General features: G+C 35.3%; 1 protein-coding gene across 1 annotated transcript; it reads left to right on the forward strand.

Moving 5' to 3' along the window:
• Window positions 1-2,097: 2,097 nt before the first annotated feature.
• LOC127503395 (O-acyltransferase like protein-like) lies at window positions 2,098-14,383 on the forward strand. Its single transcript, XM_051877090.1, has 15 exons — window positions 2,098-2,358; window positions 3,581-3,714; window positions 3,924-4,002; window positions 4,201-4,336; window positions 6,053-6,297; window positions 6,448-6,615; window positions 6,722-6,824; window positions 9,286-9,387; window positions 9,509-9,674; window positions 9,777-9,856; window positions 10,838-10,948; window positions 12,150-12,273; window positions 12,370-12,556; window positions 12,931-13,073; window positions 14,074-14,383. Exons 1-15 carry the CDS (start codon window positions 2,196-2,198, stop codon window positions 14,170-14,172), a joined length of 2,040 nt encoding a protein of 679 aa, XP_051733050.1. The 5' UTR covers window positions 2,098-2,195; the 3' UTR covers window positions 14,173-14,383.
• The last annotated feature ends 7,161 nt before the right edge of the window (window positions 14,384-21,544 follow it).

Here is a 21,544-nt window from a genome sequence, read left to right on the forward strand (position 1 = left end):
CATTTTCCTGTAAGCCACTGGTCACCATTGTTACAAGGGGATTAAATGTCAGGATTCTCAGAATAAGGGACCAGTGTGAAACGTAATGTGAGTTTAAAATCAATCACTGTACTGTAAATCTGAGGCATTAGAGAAAATATCATTTTATAAAATTTCTTCTGTCTTGTAAAATGTGCTACTTGTTAAGATTCATTAATCTTTCTGCCTTAAATATCAGTGAATTTTTCTGGCAAATGTTCTCACCTTTTTTAGTTTTTTATTCTTATTAGTTTTAATTCTTTCAATTTTTTAGGTTTTATTAAAATATTATTCGTTTGTCTTTTGTTTCTCCTTAAATGAGACAATTTTTGATATTCAGTAAGAGTATAGCAATATAAAACAAAATGGGTTATTCCGTTTCAAATCAAAAAAATTTCGGAAACATCCCTGGCTCAGATTTTTGATTTTGTTAATATATTTTCTGTATAAAGAAAAACATAAATAGTGATGAAAAAGCCAAAATATTAAATGTCACAGATGTATATTTACTGAGTAATCCACTATTTTATAGAGGGGGGTCAAAATGACCATTTTCATCTGAGATTTGGAGCCAAATTAGAGGGGTGTAAAAATGACTTTAGAAAGATGGCAGCATCATTATTTTATTTTTACACAGAGATTGGTAGGTCTATTAGTAAAATCTGTTGACTTTAGCAATCTTTGTTTCATTATATGCCAACGGTGACTGTTCAAAAATGGCAAAAAGCACTTCTTGATTAAAGAAGTATTAAAGATATCTTAATATCCTTTTAAATTCTGGTTCTTAACTAACTTTCCTTTTGGTATCTTCATTTTAAAGGCTCTCGATGGTTCAATCCCAGAGATATGGACATGTTAATGTGGCTCCATGAGTAAATTGGTAAATTGTACACATTTTCAAGTCAAAAACCAAATATGGGTCACTTATCACACAGCTGATACTTAGAGGAATGCCTGAAGAATAAATAATGTTTAAACTAGAAATGTATCTTGTTTCCCTCTATCAAAAGAATTGCATAAAACAAAACTCTCTGAGTACCAAAACTCCACTGAAAAATGGTTAAGTTGAGGAACATTAACTTGCTAAATACACAAAAGTGTATTTATAGAATCTATATTTGAATCAGTTTTAGGGATATTTGGAAGATGCGATTTGGAAGATGCATTTTAACAGCTTCTGAAGCTACCAAGAGTTCAAATATGCAGTTATTTGTTCTACTGATATTCCTCTGTAAAAGAAAAAAGCATCAGCTGTATGCAAAGTGACCCACATTTGGTTTTTGACTATTGAAAATGTGTACAATTTACCAATTTACTCATGGATCCACATTAAGATCTCCATATCTCTGGGATTGAGCCATCGAGGGCCTTTAAAATGAAGATACCAACGGAAAGTTAGTAAAGAACTAGAATCTAAAAGGATATTAAGATATCTTTAATACTTCTTGAGTTACAGGCATGCAAACTTGAGGCAAAAAAACACAAGAAGTGCTTTTTGCCATTTTTGAACTGTCACTGTTGGCATATAATGAAACAAAGATTGCGAAAGTCAACAGATTTTACTAATAGACCTACCAATCTCTGTGTAAAAATAAAATAATGATGCTGCCGTCTTTCTAAAGTCATTTTTACACCCCTCCAAATCTCAGGAGAAAACTGTCATTTTGACCCCCCTTCACAAAACAGTGGATTATTCAGTACATATACATCTGTGACATTTAATATTTTTGCTTCATCACTATTTATGTTTGTCTTCCTACAGAAAAAAATAGTAACAAAATCAAAAATTTGAGCTGGGGACCCTCTGGTTGAATTGACACGGAAGGACCTATATGTGGTTTGCATAGCTCAGATGATTTGGCCTTAGAAGAATATGATTAGAAATGTTTTTTAATCAGATTTTTTTTTTTTTTTTTTGGTCTTCAAAGCAGAGACCTAATCATGACCACATTCACAAAACAAACGTGTTGTTGAGTTGTTCATTGGCCTCCTGGTGGTAAAGGGCTGATTATGTTTGGTTTGGGTGTGATGAGCAGACTAGCATCCGAGCGTGGTGTTTTGATTTCCATGGTCATTTTGATGGTGGGAGAGTATGACGGGTCACATGTCCACCTCTTCTCCCATCATGTGTCCTGCTCTCACATTATTTAAACCAGTGAAACCGCAAAAATGAAATAATGTACAAGATGCTACGGTTAACATGGAGTGCTGTCACTCTGATGTACCTGTTTGTTTGCCACAACGCATGTGCCTGGAACGTGACGCTAAAATGCATGGAGGACACAACAACGTTCCTTAAGGAATTACAGAAAGAAACTCCAAGCAAATATGCAGTCTTGAGTAAGTAATAATGCCAGACTTTTACTGAAGCATAATTTTTAAACCTCTACCTGAATAGGGGTCATGTTTTCAGGTTGAGCTTTGCTTTTTATTCCCAGAATCATATTGTAGATCAGAGGAAATTGTTGCGCTCTCAATTGACAAAAAGTTCCTTTTCCTTCAGGTGCGTAGAGCCAAGAAAATACTTGAGCCAAACAGAAAAAAATAGCTGATCGCACACTGAATCCAATAAAGACTGAAGAGGTCTAGAAATACATTTATTTTATAAATTGCATGGTGCAAAAAATGCACCATGCAATTTATAAAATAAATTTTGTATTTCTATTTTTTCTGTTTTATTCCCAGAATCATGTAACACTGTTATCAGTCATTTTTATTTAACAATATTAATATTATTTGAAATATTATTTAGAATATCTTAGAACTATTTATTTATTTATTTTTGATATTATGTATAATTTTATTTTTATATAATGTTATATAAAATGTCTATTTTTATTTTTTATTACTTTTATTATTATTATTACCAATATCAATTTATAATATTTCTCACATTTAAAATATCTTTGAGCTGTTAATTTTCAATATTATTTCAATATATATATATATATATATATAGTATTTTATATTTAGATTATCATATTATGTTCATAATTTTTTATCTTTATCAGTTATTTTTGCATTATTATTATTTTATCAATTATTTATAATATTTGAAACATTTAAAATATCGTAGTGCTATTTATTTTTAATATTAGGTATTTTATTATTTTATTTTTTAGATTTATTTTTTAGAATATTTTTTTTTTTTGTTTGTTTTCCAATATTTTTTCCCCATGTGTTTTTGAGACTTTATGCAGTTGCTAGGTTGGTCTGGGTGGTTGCTAGGGTGTTGCTTGGATGATATGGTGTTCTGGCCTGGGTGGTTGCTAGGGCATTGCTATGCAGTTATTGTTGTTATTATTGTTATTATTATTATTTAATAGATTTTTTTTTATCCATTATTGATTTATAATATTTGAAGCATTTAAAATATCGTAGAGCTACTTATTGTTCATATAATGTATCCTATTTTTTTTCTTTCTTTTCTTTATCAATCTTTTCTTTTTCTTTTATTTTATCCATTTGTTTTATATATATATATATATATATATATATACGTGAACATAGTATGGTGTGATTGTTTTTCATGTCTTCTGTCCTGCTCCACTTGTTGTTGTAGTGTATGATGCGTTTGGTAAGATTGGCAGTGATGTTGTGGGAGGGAACGTGAACCGACCCGGATCTCTGAGAGAGTGTCTGTCCGTGGAGGGCCCAGAGTTCAGGGGACAGTACTGCCAGGTGTTCCTCAAACAGGTACATTCACACAAACCATGCAAATGCACAATATATACACCTCAGTTCACTAAGAAAAAATATTTTATAATATTGCATATTTTGTATTATAAGTGTGTCATGTATCATGCCAGTGTGTGAAACAAATATTGCAATTTGATTAAACAACCTGATACGGTCTCGAATTGAGATGAAAGAGCGATTGTTGGTGATATTTTTCTGTTATGCAGGATAGGGTGGAGTACTTTGTGGGTGTTTGTGTTCCAGACTCTTGTACAGAATCAGAAGTCCAGACGCTAGTGATTTATGGTGAGTGAAATCATTGTGTCTGATTATGTCTGAAATCATTATGCTACCCTTAAAATATCTTTGTCATTGCATTAGATTAGACAAATGATTGAACTTTGATGCAAGATAATAAAAGAAGTATAGATTTAATGTGGTTCTTCATCATTTTTGTGTGGGGCATGTATACGCCTGTCTATATTTGTGTGTTTGTGTCTGCAGAGGCATTTGAACAGAAACGCATCTCTTTGCTTCCTTCTGTGCCTTCAATCTTGATGTCGGATTCCACATTGGGCATATTTATGACACAATGCTTCAGTGATTCCCCCCATCCAGACCTGTCTGCTATAGTCTGTCTGTGAGTAACACACACACACACACACACACACACACACACACATTTGCTTTCAAACAAATATGCACAATATGTGGGTTTAAGCCTAGAATGGGTGTTTTATTAAACAAGCACACCTGATTGTTACTTCCAGGTTTACATTTTTAGAAGTACATTTTTTATTTGACTTTTGGTACTTGCACATGTAAGGGCCCCCTAAAGGAACATGGTGGTGGAAAAAAGAAAAAAGAAAAACATGAGATGGGAGGAAAAAATGTTTCAAAACTTTTGATCTCCCCTAAGACTTTTCATTCTCTTTCAAAACTTTTGTGTTTCACCAAGAAACTTTGTGTTCGCTCGAAAAGAACTTGAATGTTGCTAAAGTATTTTAGGACTTTTATGCAGTTGCTAGGGTGTTCTGGGTGGTTGCTAGGGCATTGCAATGAAGTTGTTAAGAAGTTTTGAGACTTTTTATGCAGCTGTGTGGTGTTCTGGGTGGTTGCTAGGGCATTGTTAGTAGGTAAATGCTAGGTTGTTCTGGGTGGCTGCTAGGGCATTGCTATGCAGTTGCTAAGGTGTTTTGAGACCTAATACAGTTGTTAGGTTGTTCTGGGTGGTTGCTAGGGCGTTGCTAGGTAGATAATAGGGGGTTATGGTTGGTTGTTAGGGCATTGCTATGCAGTTACTAAGGTGTTTTGAGACTTTTGATGCATTTGTTAGGGTGTTCTGGGTGGTTGTTAGGGCATTGCTATGCAGTTAAGGTGTTCTGAGACTATACAGATGATAGATCATTCTGGGTGGTTGCTATGGCATTGATATGCAATTGCTAAGGTGTTTTGAGACTATACAGTTAATAGGTTGTTCTGGGTGGTTGCTAGGGCGTTGCTAGGTAGATAATAGGGTGTTCTGGGTGGTTGGTAGGGCATTGATATGCAATTGCTAAGGTGTTTTGAGATTATACATTTGATAGGTTGTTTTGTGTGGTTGCTAGGGCGTTGCTAGGTAGATAATAGGGTGTTATGGTTGGTTGTTAGGGCATTGCTATGCAGTTACTAAGGTGTTTTGAAACTCGATGCAGTTGTTAGGTTGTTTTGGGTGGTTGCTAGGGCGTTGATAGGTAGATGATAGGGTGTTCTGGGTGGTTGTTAGGGCATTGCTATGCAGTTACTAAGGTTTATTGAGACTATACAGTTGATGGGTTGTTCTGGGTGGTTGCTAGGGCATTGCTAGGTAGATGATAGGGTGTTCTGGGTGGTTGTTAGGGCATTGCTATGCAGTTACTAAGGTGTTTTGAGACTTTTGATGCAGTTGTGAGGTTGTTCTGGGTGGTTGTTAGGGCATAGCTAGGTAGATGCTAGCTGTTCTGGGTGGTTGCTAAGGCACTGCTATCCAATAACTAATATTTTTTGAGACTATATGGTTGCCAGGTTGTTCTGTTTAGGTAAATGCTAGGTTGCAGTTTCTAAGGTGTTTTTGAGACTATATAAATGCTACGTTGTTCTGGTGGTTGCTAGGGTGTTTCTAGTTATATGATAAGGTGTTCTGGTGGTTGCTAGGGCATTGCTATGCAGTTACTAAGGTGTTTTGAGACTTTTGATGCAGTTGTTAGGTGGTTCTAGGTGGTTGCTAGGGTGTTCTAGGTGGATGTGATTGCAAATATATTTTTTTTTTTCTTTTCTTGAAACAAAAACATCAACAAGTGTGTAAGTAACTCTTGAACGAGTGTTTTTTGTGTCTCAGGTTTGTGTGCTGTGCATTATTGGCACTTCCTCTCATAGCTTCCATCTGTGTGGCGTTAATAAAAAGGAAAAGAATGAGAGAAGTGAGGCCAGTGGTGGGTTTTGCTCAAACCTCAAACACCAACCAATACGGCGCCGTCTTGACTAATGGCTCGGCCAATCAGAGTAAAGAATGCAGTGGTGCCCCTGATGCCACACAAACGAGGAATCAAAATGCAGAAAATGTCCAGCACGGCATCTCAAAGAGCAAGTACACACAAAGAGACTCACGTGGATACTCTTCAAACATGTGCTGATTTGACCCATTTTAATTGATTCTTTTTTCACCCTTCATGCCCTTTCCTTGCATTATTTCCCCCTTTTCCCCTCCTCTGTCCTCATATTCTCTTTTCTCAGCTGTGTTATCGTGTCTTCAGGCGCTCTCTGTGCAGAACAGCAGTCAGGGGCTACTCGCCACAGAAAGCTCTGGAAGCAGTTATTCCTCTCTGAATGGCATCCGTATCCTCAGTCTACTCTGGATCATCTCAGGTCACACCGTGCAGCTAAGTGCCTGGAGTAACCTGGGTGAGAGTTAAGGGGGAGATATCCGTATCCACGCACTACTTTGACTAAGTTTTGTCCATGTCTTTCACCTGATTTCATCAGTTTCACCCGATTTGTTTCCATGTAGATAATGATAAGAGGTGGAAGGACATGGTAGAGAAGAACCCTCTGTATGTCTTGGCCTTCAGTGGGCCCGTGTATCTAGCGGTTGACTCTTTTCTGCTGCTGGGGTAAGACCACCTTAGCAATGGCTCATGTCAAAGTTTCTTTATAAAGTGACATTGCCAACTACTGCATATGAATTATACAGCGTTTTTAATCATTTTCACTGATCTGTGTGAACGGGGATCATTGGTAACATTTTTGTCTGTACGCGAAAACGCGAAGGAAAAATGTTTCCGTTTTAAAGGGTTAGTTCACCCAACACTGAAATTTCTGTCATTAATTACTCACCCTCATGTCGTTCCAAACCCATAAAACCTTCGTTCATCTTTGGAACACAAATTAAGATATTTTTAATGAAATCCAAGAGGTTTTTATATCTCCCATAGAAAGCAACGTAATTACAACATTCAAGGTCCAGAAAAGTAGTAAAGACATCGTTAAAATAGTCAACGTGACTACAGTGGTTCAACCTTAATGTTATGAAGCGACGAGAATACTTTTTGTGTGCAAAAACAAAACAAAAATAACGAATTTATTCAACAATTTCTTCTCTCCCCTGATTCTCCTACGCAGTTTACATGACAGTGCAGGCTTCCGGGTTCTGTGTCAGAACGCCGGCTCAGCCCCGGGTATACTTCACTTTCCGTGCCCAGACATGTCTCGCGCGCAGTCGCGTCCGCGCATCTTTGAAAGTATACTAAACCACGGATACACGCGGATGTGCGGCTGGCCGCGAGCCCTCCGCATGACGAAAATTACATCATGCGGACGGTGCACGAACGTGGACGGCCGAAGTATACCCGGGGCTTTACACACCTGGCCCGAAGTTACTGTAACTTCCGGTCTGTGTTTGTTGAACAGGTCTGGTAGTAACTTTGTCAGGTTTAAGTTTGGCCAAGTAAAGGTTCTTTTCTTCTACTGGTAACCCAAAATAATACTGGCTAGACATAATGTGCATCCCAATTCGCACTTATGCACTATTCTATTATGTTTTTAAGTATAAATAGTGCGAGTAGTGCATTCACACAGAAAATTCCAAAAATAAAAAGTGCACCTTAAATACCCGGATGATGCACTAAATTAACGGAAAAAAAACGAAGTGTGGACACTGAATGCTGGACACTTTAGCTTTAAGCACGTTGCAGAGGGGGAGGGGCTATCGGACTCCGATGTTGAATGACAAAATAAACTTATAAAATTCATACACTACATGGGTGAGTACATAGTGCATAAGTACATAGTGTATAAGTGCATAGTGTATAGTGCATCATTTGGGACGCAACTATAGTTTTAACTTGTTAGCTAATGTAATTTACTTGTTATTTATTTTGCTTGTTATCTAAATAATCTACTTTAGAGTGACTCTGTTGTTATTGATTCTTTGTGGAAATCTAGCGGAAGTTAAGTTTACGCCACAAAACGTTTGTTTGAATCCGTCTATTGACCAACACATGAGCAGCATGACGCATGCGTGTGATGCAGGAGGCCGGCCAATACTGAGTCGGCATTCTGAGACAGTTTATATGGTTGCTAGAGCGTTGCTATGCAATTACGAAGATGTTTTGAGGCTTGTTTTGAGGGGTTGCTGTGTCCAACCAAAACGTTTTTCCCCCAAGGCTGATGTATTATTGCAATTGTTTTCAATGGAAGCGCCGCTTTTTTTATAAAATGCAAACCGCGTGACGAGGTATTTCACACAGCGTTTTTACCGGTCGCCGAGAGTCGAAAAATGTCCAACTTTGGGTAAAATGCAGCGCTCATCACTGTCACTTTTTACCCAGCCGTCCAATTACAGTGGAGGAGGGGCGGGACAAATACAACACCGACCAGTCATCACATTCTGCTTGTGTAACGATAACAAATGACCATATGCAAACGACAACCACATCTCTTCATCCAAAACGAGTGCCAGAACAAGTACGTTACATTGTGTCGACAAATAATAGTTCCGCGGATATTCCGTTACATTACTCTAATCTGTAAAAAAAAAAAAAAAAAAAATCGCTAAAAAACGGTTTGTGGACACAAGACCTAAATCGAGAAAAGCTGTTGCCAATATGGCAATTATGTATTTTCCCATTTGAAATTATGAGAATTATTGGAAATTAAGTAATGGCATAATTTTTATCTATTTATTTGCATTTGTTTTTAAATAATATGCTTGTATTTATTCATGAATAAAAGTTGTGATTTATGTTTCAGAAAAATAAATGCAGGTATATTGTACAGAAAATGCCCAGAATAATTGTGTACAATTGGCTTATGATAAGTAGGGTATTTATCCGTAATTTACTAAAGTATGCATAATTATTACAAGCAATTAACCCTAAACCAAACCCTATATATTAAGTACATGCAGTTAATTAATATTACTCATTACTTATTTGTGTAATTAAACTTTAACGTCACCTTAAAATAGTGTTAACCAAAACATTGTTTAACCATGTTGCTTGATATAATCTTGCTGCTTGTAAGAATAACTGGTTTATTAATATTGACAATGACTTGTTTGTTTGGTTGTGTCAGTGGTCTTCTGAGTGCCAAATCACTGCTGAACTCCATCCAGAGGTCAGATAACACGCTTAGTTTCAGTCTGGTGGCTCATTTCCTCTTCAAGCGGTTCAAGCGGTTAGTTTTATCTTCATAGCTTCCAGTCAATATTAGTTCCAGTCATATTAGTTCTACACCATTTTTTTCAGGGTTGATTTTCTGATAATCATCTGCCTTTATGCTGTATGTTTCTTGCCAGGATTCAGCCTCTCCACCTCTTCATCGTGTGCCTAACCGTTGGACTCTTCTCTGTTGTTCAGAGAGGGGTGTTCTGGTTCATAGCAGAGGATGAGGTCTTCAGCTGTAAGAAATACTGGTGGTCAAACCTGCTCCTCATCAACAACCTCTTCACCATCACAGACATTGTACATCTTGATCGATCTGATCGCTTCACTTCACTTCATTGCAGCATATGTTTAAAAGTATATATGACATTATGACAACAATTTTTTTTTTTTTTTTTGAAGTGTGCACCCTGGACATGGTATCTCTCCATTGACTTCCAGTTCTATGCAACAACACCTTTTCTGATCTTCCTGTACAGAATGTAAGTTCAGCCCTGTATCATAAATACAGAATTTATTACCACACCACCCTTTATATCTCATGTTAGACATGTGGGTGAATTTCATGAAAACATGTCAAGATCATATTTAACCCTAAAATTTAAAGAAGAAGAAAAGAAAAAAAAACGTTTTTTTAAAAAGTTTTTTTTTTTAGTATCATAATTACAGTAATTTGCTGATTTATTTTATTATTATTTTTATTAATTGTGATTTTCACTAGATTCTAACACAGTAAAGGCACTATAATAAATGAATAAAGTAATCTAATAAAAAATAAATTAAAAGCAGTACAACAAATTATAAATACTTTAAAATAATTTCATAGATTCGGGCACATTAAGATTTTTATTTTTATGTTTCAGAAAGAAGTCTCTTATGCTCAAGGCTGCAATTATTTGGTCAAAAATACAGTAAAAACAGTAATATTGTGAAATATTATTACAAATAACTGTTTTCTGTTTTAATACATTTTAAGATGCATTTTATTCCTGTGATGGAAAAGCTGAATTGTCAGTAGCCATAACTTACATGATCCTTCAGAAATCATTCTAATATTCTAATATTGGTACTCATAAAATAAAAACAGTTGTGCTAATTAATATTTTTGTGGAAATTGTGATACGTTTTTTTTTTTTTCAAAAAGTTCAAAATAAAAGCATTTATTTGAAATAGAAATCTTTTGTAACTTTATAAATGTCTTTACTGTCACTTATGATCAATTTAATACGTCCTTGCTGATTAAAAGTATTAATTTTCAATGAGATTTTAAAAAGGACAAGATTTTTCTCATTACAGTAATGAGAATGCAATGCAAACCATCTTAATAGTTCTAAAAATTGGCTTTGTTGTCTTTAAACAAACCATTATTTCTCATTTTTCTTGACAGATTTTGTGAGATTCACCCATGTGAAGGTTGCCAGTTGTTTCTAGGTCATAATCAACAGCTCTTTGCTTATTTCCAGGAACAAAAGTGTGCTTGTCGTTGTGTCGTCGGTTCTCCTAATGCTCTCCAGTGTAACAGGAGCCCTGATCACTGGTTTCCTGCATCTCCCTGTGCACCAGCCAACCACATTGTAAGAGATCTTCTTTTATTTCATCACTGAGAAAACACTCCCAATGAGATGAAATCGCATTTTTAAAATGCTGATTATGGCCTCTAGCAGCTGCCAATGCAATGCAGAGTCAGTTTGAGTCAGATTTTTGTTCCCTTAAAGGATTAGTTCACTTTAAAATGAAAATTACCCCAAGCTTTACTCACCCTCAAGCCATCCTAGGTCTATATGTCTTTCTTCTTTCTGATGAACACAATCGGAGTTATATTAATAAATATCCTGAAGCATCCAAGCTTTATAATGGCAGTGAATGGGAAACAACGAGTATGAAGCTTAGGAAAGTGCCTCCATCCATCATAAACATACTCCACAAGGCTCCGGGAGGTTAATAAAGGCCTTCTTCTTTATTATAAAAAATCCATATTTAACATGTTATAAAGTAAAATATCTAGCTTCCGCCAGAGCACCTTCCGTATTCAAATTACAAAAAAAAAAAAAGAATAACTGACGGGACAAATTTAGATTTTTAAATGAAATCTGAGAGATTTCCGTCTCTTCACTGACACCCCACAACTACCACTTTGTCGCTTAAAAAAGTTCATAAAGATCGTAAAACTAATCCATATGAATTGAGTGGTTTAGTCCACATTTTCTGAAAAGACACGATCACTTTATATGATGAACAGATTTAATTTAGGCTTTTATTCACATATAAATATTGATCAGCAAACATAAACAGAAGCTCAACCTTGCTTTTTTTGACTCGCCTCATTGGTTCATATGGAAGCTCAAACATGCTGCGTAACACACGAGAATGAACCTCATTGGTTTTCGCACATCAAGCAAGTATGTTTGAGCTTCAGTTTACCATAACTGATATGTGCGTTGATGAATGTTTATATGTGAATAAATCTGTTCTTCAGAAAATTTGGACTAAGCCGCTCAATTCATATGGATTAGTTTTACGATCTCTTTATGAACTTTTTGAAGCGTCAAAGTGGTAGTTGCGTGGACTGTTAATGGAGGAATGAAAATCTCTCAGATTTCATTAAAAATATCTTCATTTTTAAGTTTTAAACGTTTGGAACAACAGGGTAAGTAAATGATGACAGAATTTTCATAGTCGGGTGAACTAACCCTTTAAATGTTACCTAATTGTTTTAAATTGCTTTTTAAGCAATTTATATTCATTGATATTCTGTACTGGTTGGCTTGTTTTCAGGACATATGAAAGCTACTTTCAATATTACTACAACAAACCCTACACAAGATATGGGCCGTATCTGCTGGGCATTCTTGCTGGAATATACATGACAACCAAGAAAGAGACACTTATAAAACAACAGGCAATGTCTTTAATACTTTTTATTGAGTCTCAGTATTCGTTTTTACATCAAAAATGAGTTTTCTTCAAATAACAGATCATTTTTTCTATGTGACAGTGGCAGGTAGCCATAGGTTGGCTCTGCTCCTTGTCAGTCATGGCCCTGTTAGTGGGATTGGCCTATGTGCTGAGAGAAGTCCCGCCTTATCCATCCCTTCCTCATGCTGTTTATCAAGGGATGCACCGCTCGCTTTGGGCCCTGGCTCTGGTCTGGATCATCCTGGCCTGTGAGGAAGGACACGGAGGTAACAATAAGAGCTTTGAAAACTCAAACTGTAGTAAAAATGATAAATAAGGCATAACATACAGTCAGCTAATTATTATCGCAAAAAAACAAACAGAAAGGGACTTGTAGGGGTTTATTTCTGTGGCTGACCGTACATTATACTCATTAATACATGGCTGCTACTAAATAAATGAACATTGATTTGAATTGAAATTATTTTAAGTGAGAGGAAAGAGACTAAATTGCAATATGAGGCATGAAACCAGCTGTGTAATAATAACAAATCATTTTAATAAGCACCTTTCAACCATAATTAAATAACTGTCAGCCCAATAAAAATGCATGTAAGTGGTGTCTGTTTAAACGTACCTAAATATTTATCTGTCTGCACAGGGTTTGTGGATAAAATTCTGTCTTTAGGCCTGTGGGCTCCTCTGTCTAACATCAGCTTTGCCTGTTATCTGATCCACCCCATCATTATTATACTGTACAATGGCAAACAAGAGACAACCATGCACTACACAGACTTCAACTTTGTAAGTATTCTCTTCAAATCAATGCAAATGAGAATTTGCAGGACAGTTACACTATTTAGTTAAGGTATTTCACATCAAATTGCAAGTGGATGTATAGTACACTATCCAATTACCCAACAAATGGATCAATTAAGCTCACTTTATATATATATATATATAAATTAATAAATGCTGTAGAAGCATTGTTCATTGTTAGTTCATGTCAGCAAATGAAACCTTATTGTAAAGTGTTACCATTTTTTAAAAGGGGCTAAATGTAGAATTCAGAAACTCTTGTTATTAGCGACACCGGTGGCCGTTAAGTGAACTGCAGCCAGCAACTCATTGCTCGTGCTTGCGCTCGTGCACATGCTCCATAGTGACGCGAGTGAGCCTTTGCCAAAACAGTGACTGAACATGATTCATCGACATAATTTCGACAGATGTGCTTAATTAAAATTACAATGTTATGATAGTTTCCTTTGGATATTCCCGGCAAAACCGTCCGGAGTCCTCATAAAAATCAGTCTACTACAGGCTACAAGTCGGATTTTTAAGTTTGTTACAAGCTGTTAACACATTGGCAATAAAAAAGCGATTAATACACGAAAATTCTTACATGTAGCTAATTTAATGTTTTTGAAAAGTGTCTCTTATGCTCACCAAGGCTGCATTTATTTGATCAAAAATACAGTAAAATCTAATATCGTGAAAGTTATTCCTTTTATGACAAAGCCGAATTTTCAGCATCATTAGGCCTACTCCCGTCTTCAGTGTCACATTTCTTATTATTAACAATGCTGAAAACAATTGTTCTGCTTCATGTTTTTGTGGAAACTGATGCATTTTTTCCAGGATTCTTTGATAAATAGAAAGTAAAGTTGGGAATGGGAATCTTTTGCAACTCTGTAAATGTTACTGTCACTTTTGATCAAGTCAAGTCATGGTGAACTGTTCATTCATTCTGGATGCTATTTTTAATTAGCATTTTGTCTTCCTTTCTCTCATTTTCTGTCCTCAGTTCTACCTGTTTCTGGGTCATCTGCTGTTGACAATCCCTATAGGTTACGCGTTAACGGTGCTAATTGAAAAGCCGTATCTCTTCCTGTCAAAACGATAAGTCCTGCTTCATTCCCTCAAAACTGGAAGGTGAAGAGAAGATTTACCTTTATATATATTTAAGAAACAAGAGAAGATTTAAGTGCAGTATATTCATTTATTTCCCTTGTACCTCATTTCATTCTGTGAAAGCTGTTGATTAGTTTATAAACATGTTAAAGAGCTTTGGTGTTGTTATTTGAATGCATAAAATAAATGATAGCCTATATTGATGTACAGAATTAATAGATGAATTAAGTCCAATGCAGTAGTGTATGTTGTCATATAGTTACACTGTTTTTTTTTTTAGTAATGTAAAAGTGACTCACAGAGAGTAAAAACAATGTACTGTGATGGTACCATGGTATAATGACGCACACAACACCTCTACACTCCCGATTTCTCTCAAAAAAAGGACAGGAGAGGTGCCAGTCAATAAATGGGAAAACGAAGTAACTTGCGTTACTTATTTGAAAAAGTAACTCAGATATTTTGTTGTAATTTTAAAAGTAATGCGTTACTTTACTAGTTACTTGAAAAAAAGTAATCCGATTACATAACTCAAGTTACTTGTAATGCATACTGTTTTTGCATACTGTGTAGCAGGGAAGTATTCATATTATGATGCAGGAAATGTCTCCGCTGCATAAGTGAAATGACGTCTACATGAAATGAGCTGATGTCATGGTCAAGCATGAGTACCTCAAGTGTGAGCAGTTCAAGACAATAAAACACTGACCAGACGTCAGCATCTGAAGTGCAGTTGAGGCGACCACATCTTAATAGCAGGAAGTGAAAGATGAGTCATTTAACAATCCATCATTGTAAACAAAAAAAAAACAAAAAAATCACGAAATCATCCCATTAGTCAATTCAGAAAAGAAAGCTTGCTAGAAAAAACACATAACTCATATATATATATATATATATATATATATATATATATTTTTTTTTTTTTTTTTTCAAATATATATTTAGAAATATTTCTGAACAAACATGTTATGTTCCCACCTGAGTGCCTGCTGTAATCAGGTAAGCCACAACATCTGAATCATATTAGGACAATTAACATCAACATTTAAAAGAAAATGAAACCGAAGCATCATTTAGTAATGCACTCATTTATTTTAAGTTTTTATTTTTTAATGGTGATTCTCATTAGATTCTAACACAGTAAATGTACTATAATCAAAATAAAGTACAGTATATAACCCACTTGTGTGCCCACTGTAATCAGGCAAGCCACAACATCTGAATCATATGAAGACAATCAACATCAAGTGGTCAATCAACTCTTCAAGAGGCCAGTTAGCTATTTGACAACTTAGAAATTACAGAACTACTTTAAAACTTCATGCAACTCATTTTGACTTTTTGTGTAATAAGGTCAAGCTCAAATTAAAGGATTGCAATAACTCTAACTTAACACCAACTTAATGCACAGTATACGATAGACTACTGCCTAATACAGTTTAAAAAATAGAAAGTGATGGAAGCAATAAAACTCAATTCACTGAAAACTTCCATTTTAATCTAATTAATATTTGCAAAACTGTGTGTTAAAACGTTTTTAAAAAATTGCAGGTCCAATAAAGCAGTCAAATGCATTGCAGTGTGGGACACAGTATTCCAGTAAGCATGCTTTTTGTTTTTTCTTCTTTTTTAGTATGCTCTGTTTGAGTATATGATTCATTTTGGCAAATGTAGGAGGTCATCCAGGAATTACGGGAACAGAAAATTCACACATTGTGCACAACATATGCTGCACACTATATACAGTACTGTATGTAGTCTCGCATAGCCAGACCTTCAGACTGACGGCAGAAGGTCTGGACTCTATCGCAGCTTTCATTGGCCAAGGATTGCCCAAGGGGACGTTTGACTGACATGTAACGCAACCAATCACAGTTCGCTTTGTTCCGCGTTGTGTGTAGGGGTGTGAAAATGTAAAGTCGATGTCCCTACGATAACAGACCGGTGTGTATCTAATAAATTATTCATTTAAGAACGTTGTGTAAGTTTACTGCAACAATGGAACTGCAAACTTTACATATTTTTGAAAATCCAGCGCTTAGTTGATCCTGGAACACGCTCGTTGCCACGGTTGTAAACATGACGGCTTTCTTCTTCCATGAGGGGGTTTTAGGAGGACCGTTAAAGAACGCGACACACACGTCTCCCGGACATCCTGTAGAATTCAACCAACCAGATGACGACTTCGAAAATCCTGAAGTGTTTCCAGTTAAGTGTGCCGTATGCGTCAGTTCAGTCAACGGTCCGTGGGCGTGTCGTCTGAGGCTGACACCGTGTAGTATGTAGCAAGCTTTTTTGTTTAGCCTACTATACTGCTAGTAGCTACTTAGTCCATAATAATGCCTGCGTTGTGGGAAAAAAACCCTTTTGTTTCTTAGTTTATTTTCAACGTTTCTTGTTTTGATTTGGGCAAATTTGTTTAACTCATAGTTAACAAATATCTTTTTAGAAATATTTCTGAACAAACACATTACGTTTCCATGTTTTATGGGGACTTTCCACAGACAATGATTTTTATACAGTACAAATTATATTATATCCCTTAACCCTAAACATACCCCTAAACCTACCCATCACAGAACACTTTCTGCAGTTTTACATTTTCAATAATTTTTAGCATGATTTATAAGCTGTTTTCCTCAGAGGTACCAAAAATGTCCCTACAAGATCAAGAATTTGTGGTATTTTGTATAACCAAAGTCCACACACGTTAAAAAAAAAAAAAAAAAAGAAAAAGAAAAGAAAAAAAAAAAAGCCATGTAAACCTTTACAGTCTATGGTAATAACCTGGCGGGAACTCCTGGGGACACTTATGAATGATACTCAAACAAATCAGTGAATCTGTTTCTTCGAATCGATTAATTGAAATGTATGACAGCTCGCTACAGAATTGGACTTTCCAAAGTTAAAAAGGCACATGAAAGGTAATTTGAGACTCTTAATGATTATATATGACATTTCTACAGTCAGTGAAGTGAAGGTTTATTCAGGTTAGTCGATAGAGGGAAAAAAAAGCCTGACATCTATCTTTGAAAGAGTAGCCTATTTAGAACACCACGTTTATATTTAATATTTGTTATTCGATAATGTGCTTAATCTTTTCAAGAAAAAACATCTTAAATTCCGTGTAAGGTTATAATATAAAGGCTTCCTTGATAAATAACAGGTCTACAGCGCTACCTTGTGGATAAAATGAAGAATGACGTGTTTACAAAAGATGAATATGATTAAGAAACATCATCAGGATTGCATAGCCTACTACTTTTGGTCATGAAAATAACATGACTCCTACACTAAAGTATGCTTTACTGGCACTGTACTTATGACGTTAGTCTTAAGTAATCATTAGCTATTTGAGAGCTGTGAAACCGTTTTAGCAGGTGGTCTTGTCCACAGTGTAATAACTGCATGGTGACTTTATTTGTCAGAATGTCTTCCAGCTGTTGATGGATGCTTCTTAGATTAGTCTTCTTATTCAGTATCATGGATGAATTCACATATGACAAATTCAAATCAAGGTCTGGTCCAGTTAGCCCCTCTGAGTCACTTTGTCCTGACATTTTTTCATTAAAGAGTGCTTCTTTTGGGCCAGCTGGAGCGTAGTCCTGAGAATGATGTCAAAGGCTGCCCCACTTTCTGCTGAAGCCCCTCTCACCCACCTTTAACCCCCTGCTGTGCACGTATATCGCGTATGCAGTGATTCATAGGGTGCAGCAAGAAGATGCCCTGTGCAACAACACATACTAGTGAAGTTATATTTAACTGACTTTAGAAAGCTGACACTCTGGACGTTTTCCATATCTCCACTCAAGAATGCTTCAGGTTCTGTGCCAGAAGAGGACTAGATCTGTAAGCATGTGTCTGGATTGGGAATAACAACACAATTACACTAAACAAGACTGATTGCGCAGTGATTTGTGATATAACCTATTACGTTAGAGTGTAGAAGTGTTCAGGAGGAATAACAACATGGGTCATGCTGGTGCGTGTTAATATGTAGGGGAAGTGACCCAAGTATGTATATATATGACAAATATTTTTTTTCCCAACAGGGTTTGATCTCACACACACCACACGCACACTACCGTTCAAATGTTTGGGGTTGGTATTTTTAATGTTTTTGAAAGAGGTCACTTATGTTCACCAAGGTTGCATTTTTTTTTTTTTTTTCAGAAATACAGTAAAAACATATTATTGTGATGTAATTTATGGCAAAGCAGAATTTTCAGCATCATTACTCCAGTGTTCAGTTTCACATGATCATTCAGAAATCATTTAAATATACTGATTTACTGCTCAAAAAACATTTTTATATTATTATGAATTTGAAAACAGTTGCGCTGCTTAAATGATAGATTTTCCTTAATGAACAGAATGCTCAAAGGAGCAGCATTTGAAAAATATTTTCTGTTACAACACAAGTCTTTCCTGTCCCTTTTGTTTAATGAAAAGTATTAATTAAAAAACAGTGTAACTATGAATGGATACCTTCCAAAGTGATGAATTAAGAGATTAATAAAGATTTATTTATCAGACCTCTTATTAAATAATTTCTTCTCTTTTATATATATTTCTCAATATTTTGTATTTAAAAAGATAGATTTTATTATAATTGAATACTAATGTTGGAATGATTTGTGAAAAAAATAAGCAAGAACAATTTAATTTGACTGATAATCAAAAGTTGGTTTACTAATATTCATTCTCTGTAATCCAGAATTTAAAAAAAAAAAAAAAAATAGCCTGACCAACTGTTTATATATTTGGTTATTGAACAGATGCTGAAAAATATCACTTACTAAAGCTGTATTGAATTTTTTCCCTCTTTCTTAAACTGATGATGTAAGATTAACCTTCATTTAATACAAAATTTTAGGCTATTCACTTACTGTAATACGTCAACACTCAAGCCCTGTGCAATCTGTTCTTAACATTGTTTAACACACGTGTGTCTAAAGTGCTTTGAGTGTGTAGTGATACTCTGTTCTTTGATAAGAATACAAGAGCCCGACATCAGTGCTACATGGTGGTAATTAATATATATATATATTACCACTATGTAGCACTGATGTCGGGCTGATAGACAGATAGATAGATAGATAGATAATGGCGCAGTACCTTATGTAAATGTAAAAGTACCATGTTATTTCCATCGAATACCATCAGTATACCATGCTGCTGTCAGAAATCAGTTTTCTAAAACATAATATATGACCTATAACATTCTATTTTGATGTGACTGCGAAGACATTGCGGCCTCCAAGAAAACAAATTAAAGATGTCCAAGTTCTCATATCAGTTTTTATGAATACGGGTGTGTGTTTGGCATCAACACATTTTATTAGTGTAAAATAACTGAGTGGGTCTTCACCTCAAGTGAAGATGTGTGCATTTGTTAATCAGTCTGGCCCGTATATCTGCCCAGCAACTGTTCAGACACACATAAAAACACACACTCAAAACATCAACATGACTTGTTAAACACACAGGAATGGTCATGCCGAGTTCAAGACCCCTAGCCTGTCCACACCTCTTCCTGTATCCAACACAATGCTGTCAATGACCCGCTCATAAATTTATCAGAAAATAATACACCACACACATGATGTAACATGAATGATGTAACAGTCTGTTGTGTGTTTTATTACAGTGCCAAAACCTCAGACTGTATGCCGTCAATCTCCCTATGAGCTATAAACATGAGATGTTTCTTGCTGTGAGAAAAATGTGACCGGGCAGTGATTGTAATGATAGCAATGTGAAAGAAATATTTGTGAATCTATTTTTTAGTTTAAAAAAGTCCCTCTGTGGTGAAAATCAAGTTTTTAATGTTGTTTATATGTCTATGTGGTGTTTTTTTAATATGCTTTAACACAAACCATGTGCAAATTCACGAGTCAACACCATTTCTGAGTATTTTCTCTTTAAAACTGCAGGGATCTAAAGACAGTTTCAAAAACACGGTTTGAAATCGCTGGTGTCTGTGACGTCACAAACTACCTTGTAACCAATCACATCAACTTGCCGATGGGCTTAACTATGACCACTCTGAAGCAGGGGAGTCTCCGGTATATTTTTCTGTTGATATGAAAAATCGGGTAGATTTAGCAGCTGGTATGTACATTATGATGTTATGATGAACTATATGCCTTTCTCAGTGTTGGGTAAGTTACTTAAAAAAAGTAATTAATTACTAATTACATCATCAATGTTGTATTTAAAATACTTTTCTAATTACTCTGTCTGAAAAGTAATTTAATTACTCAATAAGTAACTTACTAATTACTTCTTAAAATCCCTATAAGCCTTGACCGGATAGACAATAGAAAGGAAACTTTTTTAATAATTTAGTCAAACATGGAATAGTTTAGCCTTTTATAGCTTTTTAAAACATTTTAACTTTATTACTATAATACTTTTATTTACTTTATAATACTTAAAAATTTTTTAGTAACAAATAGGGATGTCACTATACCAAAAATCTAGTAGTTGGTACTGATATCACCAAAAGTGCATAATACTCAATACCAAAGTCGATACCACGGTAAAAATATATAAAAATACAAATAAAATTGGTATATATTTTTTTCCAGGTAGGTCTAATAGTAGTAAATAAAAATACCACAGAAATTGAATAATCAAATATAAAATAACTCTACATAATCATAACTGTATAAATTAAATATAGATTAATCCTTATTAAAGCTTTTCTTTTGTTGTTTGATTATCATTTATAATACAGACAGCCAATAGTACACAGTAGCATGTTTTAAAGACTTCTGTCACTAAGACCTAATGGACGGAGACAATAAGCTGCTACACTTGCTGTTCACATTCACATAACCAACGCGAATATACGCCAAGACAGGCATTTTGACATAACTGTGTGTGTATTTGAACGTTTATGTGTAATAAACCGCGAAAATTTGACACTCGCGAGAGGCGGTTTGGTTGAGAGCGCACTGACTGAAGACCGTCTCTCAGAGAGCGCGAGTAGTTTTTTCTCTCTAGGACATAGCTTACATTTTACCGTAATGTTCTTGCCTACCAAAAAAAGTGAAGTAATTGGATTATTTCCATTCTGCAAAACAGCCACTCGCTTCTGCCGACATCTTCAGACAGCGACTACGCAGCCAACTGGTTCAAAGTTGCAAACTCACGCACATCTCACTACAGCTAACGATTTTAAAGGGGCAGCGTTCACTTTTACCTTCAGACGACAAACTTCAATTTTAAATTCAATATTGATTTAAACAGAACTGTTGAACTAATTTACAGTATGTAACGCAAGTACATTATAAGTAACTGTAATTAAATTACCTAAAAAAAAATGAACAGTAATCCCTTACTTTACTTTTTCA

The sequence above is a fragment of the Ctenopharyngodon idella genome, chromosome 21, assembly GCF_019924925.1.
Source record: "Ctenopharyngodon idella isolate HZGC_01 chromosome 21, HZGC01, whole genome shotgun sequence".
Taxonomy (NCBI): domain Eukaryota; kingdom Metazoa; phylum Chordata; class Actinopteri; order Cypriniformes; family Xenocyprididae; genus Ctenopharyngodon; species Ctenopharyngodon idella.